The sequence below is a fragment of the Nothobranchius furzeri genome, chromosome 2 (assembly GCF_043380555.1).
Source record: "Nothobranchius furzeri strain GRZ-AD chromosome 2, NfurGRZ-RIMD1, whole genome shotgun sequence".
In the NCBI taxonomy this organism is placed as follows: domain Eukaryota; kingdom Metazoa; phylum Chordata; class Actinopteri; order Cyprinodontiformes; family Nothobranchiidae; genus Nothobranchius; species Nothobranchius furzeri.
Genome location: NC_091742.1, coordinates 86,086,941 through 86,109,539, shown reverse-complemented (window position 1 = coordinate 86,109,539; position 22,599 = coordinate 86,086,941). Strand labels below are relative to the sequence as shown.

General features: G+C 42.0%; 1 protein-coding gene across 5 annotated transcripts in view; it reads right to left on the bottom strand.

Moving 5' to 3' along the window:
- The window catches only part of LOC107395574 (uncharacterized), a 60,495-nt gene extending 38,030 nt beyond the window's left edge, over positions 1-22,465 (bottom strand). For 4 of the 5 annotated variants that reach the window (XR_011519102.1, XR_011519103.1, XM_070548102.1 and 1 more), the window contains exons 1-10: positions 15,309-22,465; positions 15,111-15,179; positions 14,776-14,907; positions 10,255-10,390; positions 10,003-10,190; positions 9,229-9,366; positions 4,168-4,306; positions 1,382-1,559; positions 768-909; positions 9-146 (exon numbers count right to left, since the gene is read on the bottom strand). Coding sequence is in view for 3 of the 5 variants with exons in the window: in XM_070548102.1 (XP_070404203.1) it covers positions 9-146; positions 768-909; positions 1,382-1,559; positions 4,168-4,306; positions 9,229-9,366; positions 10,003-10,190; positions 10,255-10,371 (1,040 nt within the window). In the remaining 2 variants the exon portion in view is untranslated. The remainder of the gene's footprint in view (positions 1-8; positions 147-767; positions 910-1,381; positions 1,560-4,167; positions 4,307-9,228; positions 9,367-10,002; positions 10,191-10,254; positions 10,391-14,775; positions 14,908-15,110; positions 15,180-15,308) is intronic. The other variant, XM_070548103.1, reaches the window with a different exon arrangement.
- Positions 22,466-22,599: the final 134 nt, after the last annotated feature.

Sequence of the window (22,599 nt, the reverse complement as noted above, 5' to 3'; positions counted from 1 at the left end):
ATACCGACCTTGCCTGGATGACAAAACAGATGGGAAGATGTTCCTTATCACTGATGTCAGACGGCGTCCATCTCAGGGTGAAGTTTCCTGATCCTGATGTGATTTTGACAACGTCGTACGGCCCGCTGAACAGGAGCTCAGTGATCCTGAATTTCACCAGGAATAAACAGGTGTTTCAGAGGACAGATGAATGTCTCCTACAAGCCCAAAACGTTTGATACTGGCCTTTGTTTCAGGGTCTAAATCCATGTTTTTCAACCTTGGTCCTCAGCGCCCCCCTGTCCTACATGTTTACTTTCAAACACCACCTGACTTAAATAAATGAGTGATTAACAGGTGTCTGCAGGAGGCAATGCAAATCAGGTGTGCTGAAGCAAAGGCATGGAAGGACAGGGGGGTCCTGGGGACCAGGGTTGACCTAAATGTTATTTTTGGTCAGAGTTTAGTTCTATTTTTTTGTTATTTTTGTTGTCTCCTCCTGTGTGCATTGTCAGTTCTTGTGCATTTTTAGATTGCAGTTCTGCTAGTTGTATTTTCTTATAATGTGTGTAAGTGTTACCCTCCTGCTGCGTTTGGAAACAAAAATAGTACAGAGTTGTATTTTTTTATGTGTGTGCAAAATACAAACTGCTTATTCTGTTAAACCTCCTCTTCCATTGCTCTTGCCTTGGTAAACATGTCATTTGTCTGTTTTTGTGATGCAACAGATGAGATCGACTGACCCAACTGATGTTTGTTCTTCATAATTAAGTTTTACTTCCTCTTACACAGACTGAGTTGCTTCTGCTCTGATGGTGATTTCCAGACTCTGATTAACAGCAGCGTTGAACTGAGCCCCGTTTTCTGGAGTTGGAGGAAGAAATCTGGGCAGATAGAGACCATCAGAGCAGGATGGGACTGCAGGAAGAACTGGAACAACACAGGAATCACAAAACTCAGTCATGATGACGTTTTTTTTGTGGCAGTAAAGACATCGGTCAATGAAGTGATTCACCACTTTCACACAAATGATTGTTAGTGTAATTTGCTGTCAGACCAAGGCTGTGTCCAAATTCAGAGTCCTTGTCTACCTGTCCAACCATGTCCATTTAGGAGTGTGTGTATATATACTATATATATATATATATGTATAATATATATAACTCTCCTGGTTCCCCTTTACAATGTGTACTCGGAAGGAGACAGCTCCTGAATTTGGACACAGGTAAAAATGTATTAATTTGTACAGGAAATAAAAATGAGATACTTTTTACTACTTTATTGCAAAAGTTAATAATTTGAATAGTTTTTTTTTTTTTTTTTTACTTTTTTGTTTGTTCGTTTTATCAAAATCAGATCTTAATGCAGCTCTGTTGTTCCTAAACAAGATAAGTAATTTTACCTTTGAAAACAAATTGAACGGGTATCTTGCTGATAGCGCTGCTGGTAGTTTTCACCTCCTGTGAACAATTACTTTGAGTCAGGACCATGTTCTGTGTGGGAAAGTCCTCCATCACCAGCTGGATGACGTATAAACCTTCAGCACTGCTGGGGGTCGGGCTGAATGACAGAGTACAAGACTGACAGAGAACAGAACAAATCAACTAAAGCAGGGATGTTCGACTCCGGGCCTCGGGGGCCAGTATCCAGCACGTTTTGGTTGTAACCCTTCTTCAACGTGTCATGTTCTGTGTCTCTTTGGTCCCCAGCCCCCTCCTGGTTTCCCTCATGTTCCCCCTAGTCACTGCACTTGTTTTTAGTTTTCTATATGTTCAGATTATCTAGTTCATAACTCTTTTAGTGTGTTGTTTCATATTTAGGACATTTGTTTACTTATCTTTAGACCTCCTGTGTCTTTGTTCTACAGTGTTTAGGTTTATTTTAGTTTAGTAGCTTTGTTTTACAGGATTTAGATCTGGTGTTCTCCCCTGCCTGTTTCTGCTCCTCCTCTCAGTTTATCAGTCTCACCTGCGCCCAATTCCCTAAATCACCCAGCCCCTGTGTATATAACCCTGTCTCGTCTCTCAGTGTTTTGTTAGACTTTGTCTTTGTCAGCATTGTTCTGGTCTCCCTCCTGTGCTCTAGGTTCCTGCTCATAAGTTTGAGCTTTTTTTTTTTTTTTTGGCTTTCTGTGTTTTTGTAGGCGAGGCTTAGATTCCACTTCTTTGGATTTTTGCAACTCATCCTAAATAAAGGATTCTGATTTTTGCAACCACTCCTGCCTGTGTAGCTCTAGGTTCTTGCATTTTGGGTCCAGACCTCCTACCTTCAACGCGACACAACATACCTCATCAACATACCTCATTTAAATTTGTACGTTATTAACAGGCTTCTGCAGAGCCTGATGCACAGGTGATCCAACCACTGAATCTAGTGTGCTGGAGCAGAGAAACCATTCAACTGTGCTGGATACCGGCCCTCAAGGCCCACAATTGAATAGTCCTGAACTAAAGATTTTGTAACAAAAAGAAAAAGACAACCTTGCAGCAAAACCAACTTGCTTCAAATATAATTTATTTTCTATAAAATATCTATAAGCACTGCCTGAGTAAAAAAGTAACCACCTGGATTTAACCAAACAAATAGGCATGGGCCTCCTATTGGATAATGGCCACATGGGCCACAGGGGTTTGTGCAGGGGTTGGGTTCCATCATCAATACAGGAGCTTAGAGAAAATTGAATGCAACACTGCATCTTCTTCTTCCGGCACTCCCAGAGTACAGACGCTTCTCTTTTTGCTCCCTTATCTTTTTTCCAAGGTTCTTTGTCTTGTCTGCCCACAGAGCGCTTCTCTGCATTTCTTCTGAAAAACCCTATTTTTAACCATGGATTTAATAAATTGGTCGTTCAACACGATTGATGAGATTTTTTCAACAGTGACAACGGAGCAGGGGGCTCCCACTTGCCCGCAAGGGACACACCCAGCGGGGTATGTGCTGGATTCCTGGAAGGAGTGAAAGAACGTATGCCTCTCCCAGCTGTCCATTGAGGACGTCGAAGACGTGTGGATGTTTGGCCTGATGATCACTGGATTTCTTCTGATTGGAGTGGGAGGATATCTGGTTTTCTGGAAATTTGGGAAGACGGGAGCGATTGGAGGGCGACCCGCACCCACGAAAAGCACCGTCCGTGTGGAGACCTCACAGACTGGGATACTACTCGAGGTGAATCGCAAGCTGGACAATGTTCTAGCTGCGATACTGGTATTAGTGAGCAAAATGGATGTCATCTCGGAGAGTGTCACCGGACGGTGAGGACATGTTTAAAAACCTAAATTGGCTTCACTGAAGGACTGGAATGATCAGTTTAAAGACTGAAGGCTGAGAGGAAAATTATCTCAGCCTGACCCAAACAAAGTCTTGTTATCCGAATCTGATGCCATAGCAGCCTTTGAGACGCCAACAACAAACCCCCACAAAGGAATGCAGACAGATGGTGTGAATACCTGACCCCCCCGCCCCACCTTCGGATTGGTGGACTTCAGCCTGGCGAGGTCATCAACCTGCAGGAGTCAATGTGCCCTGCGCTCCTCCCAAGATCTCCCTCCCACTTGTGACTACAGTGGCTGAGCACCGTAGATGGCTGCTCTCACTGGGGAAACAGGATCCCAGCCCCCACCCCCCACCCCCCACCCCACCACTACCACCACCACCTTCCTATTGGAGTTTCATGTTATGTTGTGTTGTCTGTTGCTTATCTGTTTGAGGTGTTTTTTTGCAGAGCAAAGCTGCCCTCCTGGTGGGAGGGTAGCTATGAAGTGCCTTTTTTTCCCTCCTCCTGAATCAATTCCTCGTGTTACCCTCTTATCTCTATTAAGGTGGCTCGACTCAGGGTTGCGAATGACCACAGTCACCAATTCTTGTCATGTGTCTTGCCCATGTATGTCTGATCTCTGAATTGTGTGTACTGAAACTCTAATTTCCCTCTGGGATTAATAAAGTATCTTTGATTGATTGGTTGGTTGATTGATTGATTGATTGATTGATTGATTGATTGATTGATTGATTGATTGATTGATTGATTGATTGATTGATGGATGGAAATGAACCTGGAGATGCTGCAGTATCATGGTGAGCATGTGCTGTTATCAAAGCTAACAACAGTCCAATAAAATATTATTGTCTGGCTAGTTTCTGGGGGCCAGGGACTGTATCTAATGTGTGATAAGAGTAACTAATTTTACATACTGAACTGAGGTTGAGGATAGGTGGAGGTGTGCATGGGCTACACTCCGATGAGGAATCGTCTCCATATCTGCATCTGACCTTATCTCCATCTGGGTCAAAAGCCAACAGGTCAACGTATGTCTGACAGTTTGAAGGAGCTCTGAAAGAGGGAGAAAAGGCTAATTAATTTCACAAACACAATTATGTTTTATGCCTTGGGCATGTTCAAAGTTAACATCACTTTTCTTTAAATATATTTTGTTATGTATTTATTAAGTCAATCAATCAAAACTTTATTTATATAGCCCATTTCATGCCAGCCAATGATATGTGCTTCACAACAAAGCATTACACATGAATAGCTACTGAGCATAAAAACCTGTAAACACCAATATTAAAAATATAATAAATAAAAGATCACATTCACACATATTAGTCCCAATATATCATTCACACATGCAGACACACACAGACACTTCAGGATGGATAGTCAGACACAGACATCGATTAAATGCACAATCCAATAAGTGTGTGTGTGTGTGTGTGTGTGTGTGTGTGTGTGTGTGTGTGTGTGTGTGTGTGTGTGTGTGTGTGTGTGTGTGTGTGTGTGTGTGTGTGTGTGTGTGTGTGTCTGTGCACACGCGTGCACTGAGTTGAGTTGAGAGAAATAACAGAAAACAATAGGATAAATATAATAATAGAACAAAATAAGACGGTCAACTAAAACTTAATAAAGTCAGTAAGCAAGCTTCTTATTCATGAGATTCTCATAAGTTATCCAAATGAGAAGTCATCAAAGTGGTGATTCAAAATCAAAAATCTGTAATTCCACAAAAGATGTGCATAACTTGAACAATGACTTCAGCGTTTTCTTCTAATTTTATTTAGTTCTCTGGTTCTTATACTTCTTGTTAACTACTGCCTCTTCTAAGGAACAATATATGGGATTTCCAGGCCAACAGCAGTTCTCATTTTAACTAGTTTTCAAATGTTTTTAAGGCTCAGTTCACATAGCAAGACTTTAAACTGTTGAGAAATTTTCAAAATATGAGAGATCACTCGCGGTTATCAAGGGATGACGGATATGATCGTTTTAGTCGTTCAGTATGTGGTGAGCGGCCGCATGGGAAATAAAAAACACTGGACACAAATCAGTTTCACTCACAAATATTCCAGAGTCAGACGGGTAAACTCACTAAACGTATCAAGATCAACTTAGTTCAGAGTAAACAAGTATGGCCGAAGAGAAGGAGATTTGGATCTCCCTTACTCCAACCAGTGTGGTTCCATTATCTGGTGCTAATAAGGCACAGGCACAAACGCTTCAATATTGGGCCAGTATTCCTACATGGTGATTACCCCTGATTTGGAATCATCCCTTGGAACAATGCTTTGCACTTTCAACCCTCTGGAGGCAGGCGTTGCAGATTTGCAACAGTTAAAGCCTACCTACCTGGTTACTCCACATACGTATTTCATGAGCATTTTTGAACTCAGAAGTACCACAGAAGGACTTAGTTGTTCGTCCTTTTATCAAAACTTATTTTGAGCCTGAGTGGGTTAAGACATGGCAGGGATATCTGATAAGATTATCTTTAGGCATTTGGGCCCATTCTTAAAGTTGCTTGAAGAGGAGAATCTGGTCAAAAATTGGCACAACTATCTTGCCGTGTGACCTGGGCCAAACTCACTCATTTGAAGGTCATTCATTTGTTATTCCAAAACATTTGCTGTTGTCTTTATCATAAATGAAGACCTTGTGCGGCATTCTCTGTGAAGAAAAAGCTCTGGCACTCCCCGTTTCAGGAAGTAGAAACTGAGCGGAGCATGGGCAGCATTGGAAAATAGTGAGTTTCATTATTCATGATATTCAACCATCTCACCTCTGATTGGCTAACAGCAACGCAACTCTACCACTACATAAGTTTGCTCTGCAACATTGACGTTTTATCTCCATAAATAAAGCAAACCTGAAGGAGTTCTGCAATGTCATGAAGTAGCTAATGCTAACAACTAGCTTTTACGAGCTGAGGCATGCTCTGCTCTTTCCTGGAGGCATAATTAACAATAGCCATAGATGCCAGTCATCATTGTGAGGAAGAGCCGTGTGACGTTTTGGACACGTGTTTCCACTTTTATTTTCTATCAGCAGCTAATGCAGGAAATAAGAGTAGAAGGCCATTTTAATGTAAGTAAAACTCTGAGTCACTGACCGTATTTTAAAAAAATACCAAGTAAAAAATGTTTCTCAGTGAACTTGCTCTTTAACACTTCTTTACTTAAAACTTAAACATTATCCATAATTTGCAAGTCAGACAGCACCAGCTAAAAAGCTGGCACTTTTAGCTGGTGCTGTTTGACTTGCAAATTTGGAAATATCATAGCTGACTTTCTTTTTCATCCTGTTTGTTTTCTGATTGCTTTACTTTTGTTGGACAGCTTTGTCATAAATACCCTAAAGTGTTCACAAGTTAAAGCAAGATGACTGTGAAATTAAACAGTTCACTGAAAAGTACATTTTCTCCTAAAACTCAGACGTTTTAAAAGGCACTGGTGCTGGATTACTTGGAATCGCTTAGAAGGAGAAATGATGATTTTATGGAACCTCTCAAGATAAAAATCTCGAGGCGCTTCACAAAAACACACACACACACACACACACACAACTTCTCTTTCTGTACTAATGTGTGAAAACATTTCTTATCAAATGAAAACTTAAGGGCATATTTTTGTCATTTTTCTTTCCTTTATTCGTTCATAGAGCACCTTCTACAACCTTTAGCAGGAGCTCAAGGTGCTGAACACAACATTAAAAGCAATCCCATTAATAAAAACAAACAAAGATAAAAAAAATTAAAACACAATAAAATATAACAGAAAAACTGATAAAAAAAACAACATTTCAAATCAAGACAAAATTGCAGACTCCAGTGGTGAAAACGCCTGGACATAATAATGGGGCTTCAGACGTGACTTAAAAATGCAGAAGGAGGGCACCAGCCTGACAGTCAACGGTAGACTGTTCCACAAAGGTGGAGCAAGGACCATGAATGCACGATCTCCCCTAGATCTGCATCTGGAACGAGGGACCACCAATAACTCCTGGTCAGCAGAGCAAAGAGAGCGGGTGGGGACGTGTCTTTGTGGTAGTGCTGATAAATAGGCAGGAGCAGTATTGTGAAGAGCCCTGAACACAAGCATCAGCACTTTGAACTTTGCTCTGTACTGGATAGGAAGCCAGTGGAGTTCCGACAACACCGGTGTAATATGGTCACTACGTCTCGTGCCTGTCAAAAATCTAGCAGCTGAGTTCTGAACCAGCTGTAGGTGAGCAACCGCGCCCTGACTCCGACTGGCATACAGTGCATTGCAGCGGTCAAGTCCGGACAGGATGAATGCATGAATAACAAGCTGTAGATGCTCCTTAGACAACAGGGGCTTGACTTTAGCCAGGTGTCTCAAGTGAAAAATACTGAAACGCGCTACCGTGTTAATTTGTGCGTCAAATTTCAGTTCTGAATCAATGTTTACACCTAGATTGGTAACAATATGTTTTTTTGTGATATCCTATCAGTTATTTATCTATATTCCTGCAGGTGGCTTCACTTGGAGCCAGTAGAGTCTCTAGAAACAGGAAGAAGTCCTCTGATGGAGCAATGTTTGCAGCAAGCCAGATTCTTAATACGGCAGATTTGTTTTAACATCACTCGTCCTATTCGTCTGGATGCAACTTTAACAGTGTTTGTGCTTATGGTACAAATGTTTGTAACAAAACCGCTCACGTCTGCTGCAGCCAGTGGCAGATCCACTTGGCCATGTGTTTTGGATCATTGTGTTGCTGGAACATCCAAGTGCGACCCATGCTTAGCTTTCGGGCGAATGAGCGCAAATTCTCCTCCAGAATCTTTTGGTAAGCACCTGCACTCATCTTGCCATCAGTCGTGACCAGCTGTCCAGTGCCTTGGTAACACACATCCCTAAAACATCTGAGAACCACCTCCATTCTTCACTGTTGGAACTGTACACTTTTCATCAAAGGCCTTGTTGACTCCTCTCCAAATGTTTATGGTTGTGGCTAAAGTTCGAATTTGGTCCCATCACTCCAAATGATTTTGTTCCAAAATCTTTGAGGCTCGTCTCTGTGCTATTTGGCATTTCGTAAGTGAGATGCTTTGGGGCATTGGCACAATAATGGCCTTCTTCTGGCACCTCGGCCTTGTAGGCCATTTTTCTTCAAGCGCATCTAGATTGTGCTTCTTGGAACAGCCACACCACTGTCCTTGAGGTGGTCCTGAATGTTCGCAGAAGTTTTTTCGGGGGTTTTCTTTGTACTGTGCAACGTTTTCTACAAGTTGTGTCATTTTTGGGAGGGGAGTAAGATCCAAAAGTGTGTGAGAACAAACTAGAGGCAGTTGTAGGCAAATAAGGTCTTTCATTTCATCAGTGCTGAGGAGACATCAGGAACAGGAGTTCGCAGGAACCCACAGAAGTAAACAGGCAATCCGACAACTAACACAAAAGCAAACAGGGATTAAATACATGAGGGGCAGGTAATCAGGTAATGAGAGGCAGATGCAAACGATAAACTAAACAATCACGGGAAACACAGGAGCAGGGAACGGTTCATGACTAGTGGATGCAGAAAGGTTTGTTGGTCCACCTGACTGTGGTTTGGTTTCAACAGATGGGAGTATGTGCACTGCTGATTGGCATCATCACTATGTTGGATATCTTTTCATATCCTTTTCCTGTTTCATAGAGTTCAATCACATATTTTCGTTTATCCTGTGGCAATTCCTTTTCTTTCTCCCTGACTATGAAACTGGAAGCATCAGTGTAGCTCTGGACGGACAATGCAAGGGTTTGTCAGGAGCCCAAAACACCCACACACCCTTCTATCACACACTGACAGCAAGGAAAACCAATACCAACATGTTAAAAATGACTAACATCAGCCAATACCAATATAGATGCATCCCTAGTTCCCATGAAATAACCTTCATTTTAAGACACCTTTAATGAAACTTTTTGACCATTTTTTGGCTCTTTGCATTGCATTGATGTTTCTAAACACTAACTTACTTCACAACTGGGATGATGGTGGTCTGTGGTGATGTGTTGGGTTTGCCAGTGTCAGATCGGGTCCTCAGTTCAACAAAAGTCACAGCTGTCCGGGAAGATATGCCATTTAGGTTTGTTGCCCAAATGTTGGTAGACATCCTAAAGTAGTGAGAAACAGATCTCTTAAGTCCAGCAATATACCTCACATTCTCAGAAGCTAGCATGATCAGAGGAGCTCACGGACAGTTATAATCACATGGGTTGTGTTTATTTAAATAGGGGTCCCGTTAACCGCACATTTACTATATTTGACCTGTTTGTTTTTAACAGTGACTGAAGGCCTTCATTTAAAAGACTGCAAATCACACCTTGAATTGTGCATGGGCACAGGCCTTTTAAACATTCTACACAGAGGACATCACAGCAGGAACACAATCTATGAAGAAAAGACCTTCTGAGCATTATCTCACACTCGGACACCATTGTAAATGCATCTCGTTATTGACAGCACGTGCAAGTGGACAGAGTGCCGAAGCTCGGAGTGCATCTGTGACTACAGGTCACAGGCCTGCACAGCAGAACCACAAGGTTCTGGTGCACAAGTGTTTGTGGGAGGATTTCCTAAAAAAATCAATCATGACCGTATTTTTTTTTTCTTCTTCTTTCGAACCCTGTGGGCCAAAATGACGGACAACAAAACAGTCTAGCACCACCTCTGGATTAAATCTGGAGTGGGTTTTTCGTCCGAATCAATGCACAAAAATGTATTTTCTCAGAATGTTGATTTGGACTCACACAAGCTGAAGGGGAGAGTTGTTGGGAACCAGCTGAGTCATGATTCCTTCTCTCTGACACCATTCACCACTGCTCACATCCACTTGGGCTGATAAAAAGCTCTGCGTCTGATTCCCACAGTTTCCACTGCAAGTCCACACGTCCACATAAGGGCATGTCAGGTAGTTCAACTTGTAGCGAAGGATCACCTGTAGATTTAACAGGAAGTGTTGGTAAAAGTAATGCATTTGGAGAGAAAATACTTCAACTTACAGAGATGGATCCATCTGCACCCATGTTCTTTGGGTAGTAGGTCATCATGGTGCCATACACATGAGATGCTTGAGTCCTGCAGACCAGGAACAGCAGCAGCAGCGCAGGGAGCAGCATGGTGAATGTCTCGGCGTTTCTACACACACACACAGATTAAATAAAAGTGTCAGTGTTTACTTAGATTCTTTCTGCGTCTTTTTGTTGATTTACTGCCCCACACTCATTTGTTTATGCAAAACAAAACGTGCGAAAGAACTGCATTGAAGGAAATTGTTTATAGATGTCAAATAATGACCAGATATTTAAAAATGCTACAGTGTGGATGTGATAACGTGGTAAACATGGTTTGTGGACAAACAAAAAAATTTCAAAGATTTTTTTTAATCCATTTTCTGCCGCTTATGCAGAGTCAGGTAACGGGGCAGCAGCCTAAGCAGGGAGGCCCAGACTTCCTTCTCCCCAGCTACTTGGGCCAGCTCGTCCGGGGAGCCTAGTTTATGCCTCTGCATCAGCTCCACGAGAGAGAGACACTCACGCGCAATGGATAAACAGTGCTGCAGTATCTTAGATAAAGTAGCTCCTGTTAACAGGTTACTTTTTCTAGCAAGAGAAAAAGTCCTTGGATTCATCAAAAACATTTACAGTCTCAGAAGGACATGCCGCAGAGCTGAGAGACTTTGGAAGTCAACTAGATTAGGAAGTCACAGGCTGTACTTTAAAGAACTGAGAACATCTCTGAATGAGACAGTGAAAACTTCCAGGGTCACTAACTTTGCCCAGCTGATTGCTGCAAACAAAAATAACTCTAAAGTCCTGTTTGACACCATAAACCAGATTGTTTCACCTCACGCCCCTCTTATGCCAATTTACTCAAGGTCTGACTGTAACAACTTTCTAGCATTCTTTGAGAATAAAATCAGAAATATCAGGGCAAGTTTTTCTGGGCTCTGTACCATCTGTTTTCAAACATACAGTTATTGAACCTATCCTTAAAAAAACAAGTTTGGACTCATCGCAGCCTAAAAATTACAGACCCATTTCTAAATCTCTAAAATATTGGAAAAGGTTGCAGATCACCTGTAACGTCTTCTTCAAGAAGCTTTTCTGTCCTCCACTCGTTACCTGTATTAATGGCACCTGTTTGCAATCATTATCTGTATAAAAGACACCTGTCCACAGCCTCAAACAGTCAGACTCCAAACTCCACTATGGCCAAGACCAAAGAGCTTTCGAAGGACACCAGGAAAAGAATTGTAGACCTGCACCAGACTGGGAAGAGTGAATCTACAATAGGCAAGCAGCTTGGTGTGAAAAAATCAACTGTGGGAGCAATTATCAGAAAATGGAAGACACACAAGACCACTGATGATCTCCCTCGATCTGGGGCTCCACGCAAGATCTCATCCCGTGGGGTCAAAATGATCATGAGAACGGTGAGCAAGAATCCCAGAACCACACGGGGGGGGCCTGGTGAATGACCTGCAGAGAGCTGGGACCACAGTAACAAAGGTCACCATCAGTAACACACTACAACGGCAGGGAATCAAATCCTGCAGTGCCAGATGTGTTCCGCTGCTGAAGCCAGTGCATGTCCAGGCCCGTCTGAAGTTTGCCAGAGAGCACATGGATGATACAGCAGAGGACTGGGAGAATGTCATGTGGTCAGATGAAACCAAAGTAGAACTTTTTGGTATAAACTCAACTCGTCGTATTTGGAGGAAGAAGAATACTGAGTTGCATCCCAAGAACACCATACCTACTGTGAAGCATGGGGGTGGGAACATCATGCTTTGGGGCTGTTTTTCTGCTAAGGGGACAGGACGACTGATCCGTGTTAAGGACAGAATGAATGGGGCCATGTATCGTGAGATTCTGAGCCAAAACCTCCTTCCATCAGTGAGAGCTTTGAAGATGAAACGTGGCTGGGTCTTCCAACACGACAATGATCCCAAACACACCACCCGGGCAACAAAGGAGTGGCTCCGTAAGAAGCATTTGAAAGTCCTGGAGTGGCTTAGCCAGTCTCCAGACCTCAACCCCATAGAAAATCTGTGGAGGGAGTTGAAAGTCCATGTTGCTCGGCGACAGCCCCAAAACATCACTGCTCTCGAGAAGATCTGCATGGAGGAATGGGCCAAAATACCAGCTACTGTGTGTGCAAACCTGGTAAAGACCTATAGTAATCGTTTGACCTCTGTTATTGCCAACAAAGGTTATGTTACAAAGTATTGAGTTGAATTTTTGTTATTGACCAAATACTTATTTTCCACCCTGATTTACAAATAAATTCTTTAAAAATCCTGCCATGTGAATTCATGGATTATGTTCTCACATTCTGTCTCTCACAGTTGAAGTGTACCTATGATGTAAATTACTGACCTCTGTCATCATTTTAAGTGGGAGAACTTGCACAATCGGTGGCTGACTAAATACTTTTTTGCCCCACTGTACATCCTCTTGGACAGATACTTGATTCTTTTCATAATGTCTCTTATCACCTATATGCAGATGATATTCAGCTGTACTGTAAATTGTCTGAATTACTAGTGTCTTTCAGCTATTGCCAGCTGGCTAGATAGATTCCTTCAGTTAAACTCTGAAAAGACTGAATGTCTGATCATTGCCCCTGAGAGCATGGTTCCCCTGATTAGTCTAAAACTTGGTCATTTATCCTCTGCCATCAAGACAAACTTAAGGAATTTGGGTGTTATTTTTGACCAATCAATGTCTCTTGAAGGTCACTCAAAAACTTTGGTCCGAAACTGTTTTTATCATTTAAGAAACATCTCCAAACTGCAAAGGTTGGTGTCAAAACATGAACTTGAAATGGTTATGCCTTTATCTCCTCCCGTCTAGATTACTGTAACACACTTTTCACATGTTTTAACAAAAAAAGCCCTTGACCGCCTTCAGTTGGTCCAGAACTTTGCAGCGAGGTTCCTAACTGGAGCAAACAGAAGAGCACACATCACTCCCATTCTAATGTCTCTGCACTGGTTACCCGTTAACTTTAGAGTTCATTTTAGAATCCTTATTTTAGAATAACTTTCAATGCTCTACATGGTCAAGCTCCTCCCTATATTAATGAACTGTTAAAGCCTTATGCTCCAACCCAAGCCCTCAGGTCCACACACCAGAACCTTCTAAACATCTTTTGTACGTTCTTGCTGTATTTGTCTTCAAATTCAATTTTTGGTTCTTTTTTAAACACAGATAAGGCTTTTTCTTTACAGCCGCAAACGAAACGTCATCACGGTAAAGAAAAATCCTTATCTGTGTTTAAAAAAGAACCAAAAATGGAATTAGAACCTTCCAAAGTTCCAAAGACCAGATATAAAAGTCGAGGTGATCGCTCCTTCAAGACTGTTGCACTCTGACTCTGGAATGATCTTCCTTTATCCTTACGCAGGATTGACAGGCTGGACACTTTTAAAAACAGCTAAAGACCCTTTTATTTAAAGCTGCTTTCACCTAAACCTTTTATTTTCTTATTTTTAACTCAAATTTTTAATCTTTCATCCATTTATGAAAATTTATAATTTTATGACTTTATTTTTTCTGATGTTAATCTAATTCTGTTTTGAGAGCATTTTGATTTTATGATGTTAATCTGTTTATGATTTAATGACTTTGTTTTATTTTGTTTTCATCAATGTGAAGCACTTTGTGATTCTATGTCTGTGATAAGTGCTATATAAATAAAATTTACTTACTTACAAACAGAGACGTTTTGTTCTCGGACTTCTCCATCTCCTAGGGAGTGTTGCAAAACAATTCCCCACCAGGACAACAGAGGGCGTAGCGCTATTCTGTATCTCGTCATGTCATTGTATGAAGATAGTGCGTTTATTGTTGTTTGTATTGTGTTTTTGTATTTCAGAGGCTTTTTAACTCAAATAAAGTTTGTCCATCATTCTCTTCCACCTCTTACTGCGCTCGCCACCTCTAAACCGGCGTTTATCATAATTTTGATCCATGAATAAAATGCTTGCTGCGTGTCTTTTCACTCCTCCGGTCACGGGTGAATAAAAAGTTTATGTTTTTAGAGTTTTTCCACGAGTATTCTTCAAGCTGCTCCATGTCTACAACTAGATATCTTTAGTTTTCTTTATGTTTTTGAGGGGTCAATGATGGCGCTGTTGACAGTGTCCTGACCAATTACAAGCTTACGTTGTCTGTCTTGTTGGATAGATGTTTAGAAAAGTGGACTCGACTCTGTTTGTCCTTGCAAGGGCTCTCCAGCAGACTTGCAAGCAGAGGCGGAGCTGGCCTAAATGGCGCCCTGTGCGAGATCCCCCGTGACGCCCCCCCCCCACACACACACACACAAGAAAAAAAATTACACCTACAACTTTGTTTCAAATTGCGTGGAGTGTATTATATATAACAACGTTTGCTAACTGAATACAACACCCAGCTCCTGGCCACCTTCTCACCACTTGTCAAAGTTCTACTGAAATAGTGATGATGACAACACCTGCCATCGCCTTCATTCCTGGGAAATATGAAAGTAGTTGGCACCTTGGTAGGTCCTCCTCGAACTAGCTCTGTGCGTATGTTGTCGGTAATTGGTGATGGCCACTTGGCTGGGTCTGAAGAAAGAAGCTCATCATCACCTTCAATGGGACTCATTGGTTGATCGTTCAGGCTTCTCTATTGACAGAAAACAGAAGCGTAACTCAACACATTGCTATGTGGACCATTTCCCATATTCTATTAAAATACAATATGTGACATTCAAATTTCTCTAATGTTTGCAGGACACACACACACACACACACACACACACACACACACACACACACACACACACACACACACACACACACACACACACACACTTGTGCAAAACTTACCTGACATATCTTGTTGGGGAGATGTGGCAGCTGGCTGTCCCTCAAGTACACATATACTGGTAGGTCTCTCTATTGACAGAAAATGGAAGCATAACTCACCACATTGCTATATGGATCAATTCCCATATTCTGTGAAAATACTATTTAAATGTCTATAGCTAAATGTTTGCTGGACACGCACACGTGTGCAAAACCCACCTAAAGTATCTTCCTGGGGAGATGTGGTGCCAGCAGACTGTCCCTCCTCGAGTTCAAATACTGGCCTACTGGTATGAGCAGTGGAGGTAGATGGCTGTTCCTCAGTGGCAGCTGATGTCATCCCAAAATATCTGTGTAGGGCTCCTGATGTTGCATAAAACAAACCATACAATCTTCATGTCACGTCTGTTGCTTAAGCATTTTAATTAACATGTTACAATGAGCATTTACAGTTTTCAGCAGTGGTGGAAAGAATTCTGAAAATCTGTACTCAAGTACAAGTACTGTTACATTGCTAAAATATTACTCATTTACAAGTAAAAGTACTGGTGTTAGAGAAATACTCAAGTAAAAGTACAAATTATTCATATAAACCTAAGAGTATTATTTATTTTTAACGGCTGATGTCACCATCACTTCTCCAGACTGGGGCTGCCTGGAAATTGTGTGTTTTCCTTTACCAAAAGTTAAAACACCAACAATCTATTATTCATTAATAATTGATAAAATACAAAACAAGTGTTTTCCCAAATTTCTTGTCATTTTAAGTTTTTATTTCCTTATTCAGCAAATGTCTCCGGCACACAAAGAACTAAATGACCAGAGGAGCCACAACTATTGATTAAATATCCATGAATCCATTTTAACTGGTTAAATTCTTCAACTCTCCCACGCTGCTTCTTGGTCACTGTGAGTTAACATAGCTGCGGTGTGCTGTGCAGCACACTTAACGCAACACGATGACATCATCGACTTGTACAGTGCTGAAAGGCGAGACAGTCTCAACTTTCAGCTAAAAAAGACCGCTCTGGCTATTATAGTTTTTATTTTATGGCAGTTTACAGTATAAACGGGATCTTATTAGCAGGGCACCTCCAGCGGCCCGCTGCCGCTCCGTTTTTCGTGGGGTAAATAATACGTAGCTCATTTCCCGAGTCCAAAAAGAAAGGCGAATAACGCCGGCGCGAGACCTGCCGCCCGCCGTCAATGTATTTCAGCAAAATTCTCAAAGACTCATTTTAATTTGATAGCGTTTGGTTATCATCCTTTCGGTTTTCCCACTCTTAGCTTTTCATAAAAGCTCATTTGACAAAGAAAAAGCTAGCGGTTGGAAGTAGTTCTAAATACATGCAACGTAAGAAGCTAGCAAAAGACATTTGAAGGGATCATCATAGCACCATGCAAAACGTTCAGATTAGAGAGGTTAGTTAATCAATAAGTTGGGGGACAGGCGGGAAAAATACCAACTAAATAATAAAGAGACGCATACCTGCATCTTTTCCTCTTCCTCTTCCTTTCTTTTTTCCAAAATTGGGCACCAGATGGCTTCGACCGCTTCTTCTCCATTATGTTTGTGAGCGGTGATGTGTGAAACGGTACCTTTATCCCTCCGCCCCCCACCTGATGAAGGGCGCTATAGAGCGCACTACAGAGGCGCGGCGGACACAAGGGGGCAGCAATAAAATCCCAATATAAACGCAAACAATGACTTTGTTGTGCTTTTATTACAGAAATATTATTATTATCATCACTCATCACTATTATTATTATGAAGAACATGTGATTTCTATGTTTTGTTGATGTATCGGTTGATGGAAGAAAAAAAATAAAATTAAAAAAAAATAAATAAATAAATAAAAGAAATTAAATACGCCCCCTCCAGACTGCCGCCCTGTTCGGCCGCACATGTTGCACATATCAAGCTCCGCCACTGCTTGCAAGGACGGGTAAAGACGTTGAGTGTCTCCGTGCCGACACAGAAGCATAAACTAGGCTTTAGGGTTAGGGTTAGGCCAGCCGAGAGACAAAGTCTCTCCAGAGTGTCCTAGGTCTACCTTTAGGCCTCCTCCCAGTTGGATGTGCCCGGACACCCTCACCAGGGGGCGTCTAGGAGACATCCTAACTAGATGCCCGAGCCACCTCAACTGGCTCCCCTTGATGTGGAGGAGCAGCGGATCTACTCCGGGCCCCTTCCAGGTGACTGATCTTCTTACCCTATCTCTAAAGGAGAGCCAACACACTGCGAAGAAAACTCATTTCAGCCGCTTTTATCCGCAATCTGGTTCTTTCAGTCACTACCCAAAGCTCGTGACCATAGTGAGGGTAGGAACGCAGATCGACCGGTAAATCAAGAGCTTCATCTTCCGGCTCAGCTCTCTCTTCACCACGACAGACCGGTACAACGCCTGCATCACTGCAGACACAGCACCAATCCGCCTATCGATCTCACGCTCCATCTTTCCCTCACTCATGAACAAGGTATATTTTTTTTACTTTACCTAAAAAGACAAACCATAAAAAATAAATACAAAAAATAAAAAGATAGTTGTCATTGCTTCTATTCAGTTGATTTCATTTTGAATCTTTAAGATCTGATCTTTTTGGACACTTTAAAAGGGTTTTTAAATGCTTTTGACTTTCACTGAGCTGCCATTGTTTACTTTTAGTTATTTCTCAAACTGTTTTTGTGCTCCTGTCTCAGAAAAGTCTTGTTTGAAATGATAAATGTACAGATAATTAGTAACTATGTACCTGATTATCTCATTTATTGTCTGTTAAACTTTATCCAATAGAAATTTGATATTTTGTTCATTTGCTTTTTTATCCCTGTTATTCATGGGAAGTTCTAGAAACCCATATATCTCTGGTTCCAGTTTGTATGAAAATGTATGTGTTTTTAGGTTCTCTATCTGATGTATTTTACCGGAATGTTGTTTTTCCTGTAAAGACTGATTGTGTAGAAACCAGTGTGATGTACCAGGTTTAAGCCTCACCCAGAGGTCCAGATCAAGTCTTTACATCTGAATTCCTTTGGCTCCAGATGGATATACAACATGTTTGTTTTCTATCTGCTGCTCATCAAAGGGAGCCATGGTTTAAATTTCGTATGGGGGACTCGTGGCTTTTGGAATTGTGCATTTTTATTGAAACTGGTTTTTTATATGTCAACATTGTGTAAATGTATCTTTGGATGGTTTGTAATATCAGTGTCATATATCATGAGGCAGGGCTATTCAATTCCGAGCTTTGAGAGCCAGTATCCTGCACGTTTTAGTGGTTTCTCTGCTCTTACACACCTGACTCAGTGGTTGAATCACCTGAGCAGCAGCTCATCGGGCACTGCAGAAGCCTGTTTATCACCTGCTGATTGAAATTAGTTGAAGCAGGGTTAAAACTAAAAAGTGATGGATACCGGCCCTTGAGGCCCGGAGTTGAATAGCCCTGTGATAAGGTGATATATTATTGCCAATATTGTTCCAGTGTGATGTAATTTTCATGGCACATTTCCAGTTGAAGGCGCTGCTATTGTTAGAATCAGAAAACTTTACCATTCTCTCTTTCTTCCTCCAAATTTCAACAAATATTTTTTGTAAAATTTAATAATTTACAAATAATTTATTACATGTCCACCTCAGTGGACAGTGTGCATTCTGAGCATGAAATATGTTGGCTTGGCTTACTGAAGTCCAAATGGAGGGGCTCAAATGCAATAAAGTCTTCAACAGCTAAGCTTAATAGCAAAAACAAATAAACAACAATTTTGAGCACCTGTCCACTGTAGCGACCATTATGCATCAAAGGGTTAACTTGACTCTGTTAGCACCAATCCTACTATTTCCCTTCAAGCATAGTTGTATTTTTTTATTTGCATGCTTTTAATGTTTAGTGAGTCTTAATATGCCTGCTATATATCAGTAAGACTTCCTCTCTTTTGGCTTTGTGACTGGTGTCCTCACACCCACAAACATGCAAAGAAAGATGCAAAAAGCTCCTTTGCATGTTAAAGTTACCTCATATGGTACTCCCAAGTAGAACTCTGTCCTTTAGAAGAAAGACTGATGAATGTGCTGATTGTTGGGGGTGATTGGTGAAAATACACTTGCATTAGTTGTGAAGAAAATGTGAAGGTGTGTATACTTGGCACTGGTTTTGTGTGGTTTGTGGAGTGACTGTGGTTGAATGTAGTACACAACAACAAAACATAGAAGGAATGGTTCAATTTGGGTATATTTTGGTACACAAGCAAACCAGTCATGGGTATGTAAATGATTCAATTTGCAAGAAGCTGACACGTTTAAGGTTTTGTGCATGCAGTCACAACACAGGTACTGGACTCTTGGTTTTGCATTATGTCCAGTGTGTGTGTGTGTGTGTGTGTGTGCGTGCGTGCGTGCGTGTGTGTGTGTGTGTGTGTGTGTGCGTGCATGCGTGCGTGCGTGCGTGTGTGTGTGTGTGTGTGTGTGTGTGTGTGTGTGTGTGTGTGTGTGTGTGTGTGTGTGTGCGTGCGCGTGTGCGTGTGTGTGTGTGTACTTTTACAACTATCCTACTTAGGACCAAAACCGGTATATTCACGAATCTTCTGGGGCCTCATTTATCAAGCTTGCTTATGCACAAAACGGGGTCGTAAGTACCTTTCCACGCAAACTTTGGGATTTATGAATGAAAACTAAGCGGAAAAATGTGCGCAACTTTAAGTTGACTAAGGACCTGGCTTACGCACATTTTGGACATGGAGAGCACCTGCAGTGCTGCTGCTGAGAAGGATAAAATGATGAATCCTGCAGCATTATCACTTGTACTACTTCATTTTCACACAGAACAAGACCCCCACACGCACGCACACACAGACGCGCGTACACACACACACATGCGCACACACTCACACACACACACAGCCTGAAGCGCAGAATACGGAATGCAGAATATCAGCAGGGGGACAGATTGAGACAGAATGTCATGCATCTGTGTGTCCTGTCACTATGACCTAATTGATCATGCACCCTGGCTACTTGTCCAGGGAAGATCCCTGTTTGGCTGACTGGTTAGCACATGTGACTTTCTCCTGGGAGTCTGGGGATCAAATCCTGATTGGACTGTTTTCTTTTTATGTCCGCCACATATCCCTCTGAAGAATTCACAACATTGACGGCTTCAAAAACGTTGCGTCATTCTGTGGATTTTCTCTTATTTGTTTTGCAAAAGTACTTCCTTTCATTTCTCCACCTCACCCACAGGTACCTCAATTTCTGCTTCTGTGAAATTGCGCTTCCTTGATCTGCCTTGATCTACGGCCGCCATGTCATTGGCGGAGTGCTGCAACAGCCAGCTTATGTATATGCATGAGGTCAGGCACTTTGCATTGACTATTTATGGCAGAAAGCGGGCGTGGTGAGGGCGGGATGTGACTAAAAAGCAGCTGAGAAACTTTCTAGATAGTTTCTGATTTATGAAGCGGAGATTGCGTGCAGCTGTGCGTACTCCATGTTTGATAGATCACAAACCTACTTGGCGTAAGTACTTTTTTTTGCTGAGCTTAAAGGGGCATTATGGAAGTTTAACAGCCAAAACATGTATAGAAATAATAAATGTCTTCTTCATACATTCTCCTGCAATGCCCTGGTCCTGTAGAATGAGCCCTGGCATTTTTACTGTGATTGCCTGTTTTTCTGTAAAATCACAGAAAAAGAGAGCTGCTCGGGTCGAGCAGGCTGCTTCATGCGCGTTCACGCTCAGGCATCGCCCGTAGCATTTGCTATCAGTAGCTTTAGCAGCAGAGAGAGAGGTAGTGCCAACTCAGCGACTTTGTCGCTGTTCCTAACGCCTAGTGATGAACCTAGCTACATTTCTGAGGACCCTTAGCTACTTTCTTCTAGATATTTCCTGCAAATTAGCAACAAAATAGCCAATTTCGCTCCAAACCGTACTTTGAACGTTGTTTTAGCTGTAATCAAGGAAATAGATATTACAGATACCATAGATGTCAGAGGTGGTTTAACTCATCTAGTTAGATGTTGGACTCTTGTGCAGGAGACCCAGATTCGATTCTGGGTGAGAACATAGTTTTTTTTTTTAGTTTCTTTTTTACATTAATGGTATGTTTTTTTACGGTAAGATGCCCAAATTTTTATTTGAGACTCGCCGAACGGCATAGAATTCACAGATAAAAAAGATGTGGGTTCAACTTTCATTTTGGAACAATTATTCAAGCAAGGGAAGGGAATGATCTGAGCATGCAGGAGGACTGACCCATCATAAACCTTTGTCGGCTGTGCTGAAGAGAAAGCTACAGAACCAATTTATTTCATTAATTAGATGCACGTTCTCCTGTCCTCTGTCCTCTGGGCCACACACACACACACACACACACACACACACACACACACACACACACACACACACGGGACTGTCAGCTCTCAGAGCTCTGTGAAGCTGAGCCCCGTCATTTTCGTTAAGGAGTGTGCACGTACAGCATGCGTGCTTTGTGCACGAGCCTCCTATTGAAGCTGTCGTTATGCTTTTGGCCAGAGGGGGCAATCGTGAGCATAAAAATTCAAAACTCAGTAAAGTCCCTTTAAGTACGGTTTTAGTAAGGATTCTACGCAATGTTTTATAAATGAGACCCCTGGAGAGCAATGGGCCTTATTTGGACCAAAACCCATGCCTAATATGGCAAACCCCTGTTTTAGGCTTAAGGGAGAAGTTTAGAGGTAAGATGTGAATTGAGTTTTTGTTAAAGTTAGGTTTAGGAATAAACTGGTTAGGGTTAGGGTAACTCCCAAATTCCACTACCTCCGCTCCGCTCCAACACGAACGCCAGAGCAAAATCGGTCCCGTTGTAGTCAATCAGAGCAATTCCACTACTGCGGCTGTGCTCCGGCCGTGCGGCGCAGTGCGCCGCCCTCTGTTCCGGCGTCCGGCAAAAATAGAATCGATCCTATTTTCGCCGGACGCCGGAGCACCTCCGCAGTAAATGGACAGAAATCACAACCGCCCAACAAGAAAGGCAGCAAGCACAACTTCCGTTTTTCACAATAAATCGATAAACAAAAGGCGTTTTTTGTTTCATATGCACAGGTTTAACAACTTTTAACAACTATCAATGGCGGCTGAACTTTAAATGCACAAAAGTAAGCCATGAATACAGTTTCCACTATCAAAGTAGTCACACTTTGTTGATCCAAACACTGCTGATCTCTCAACACAAATGATGGGCAGATTAAACAGTTCATTTCTATGCTTCTCCCATTCAAAGGGTGTTTGGATCTAACTTCCGCGTTTATTGCTCGGACTGTATCGCAAGATCTCGAAAATCCCTCGCATGCTTGTTTGCCCACCTCAGGTCTCCGCACCGGAGCGGAGCCATTGTAGAGCGGGTACCAGTAAAAATTGAGTTCGGAAGCGAGCAGCTGCGGAAGGCGGGGGCGGAGCGGAGCAGAGGTAGTGGAATTTGGGGGTAAGGGTTAGCCATAAACACAGTTACTAAAATAAATGGAAGTCAATACAAAGTCCT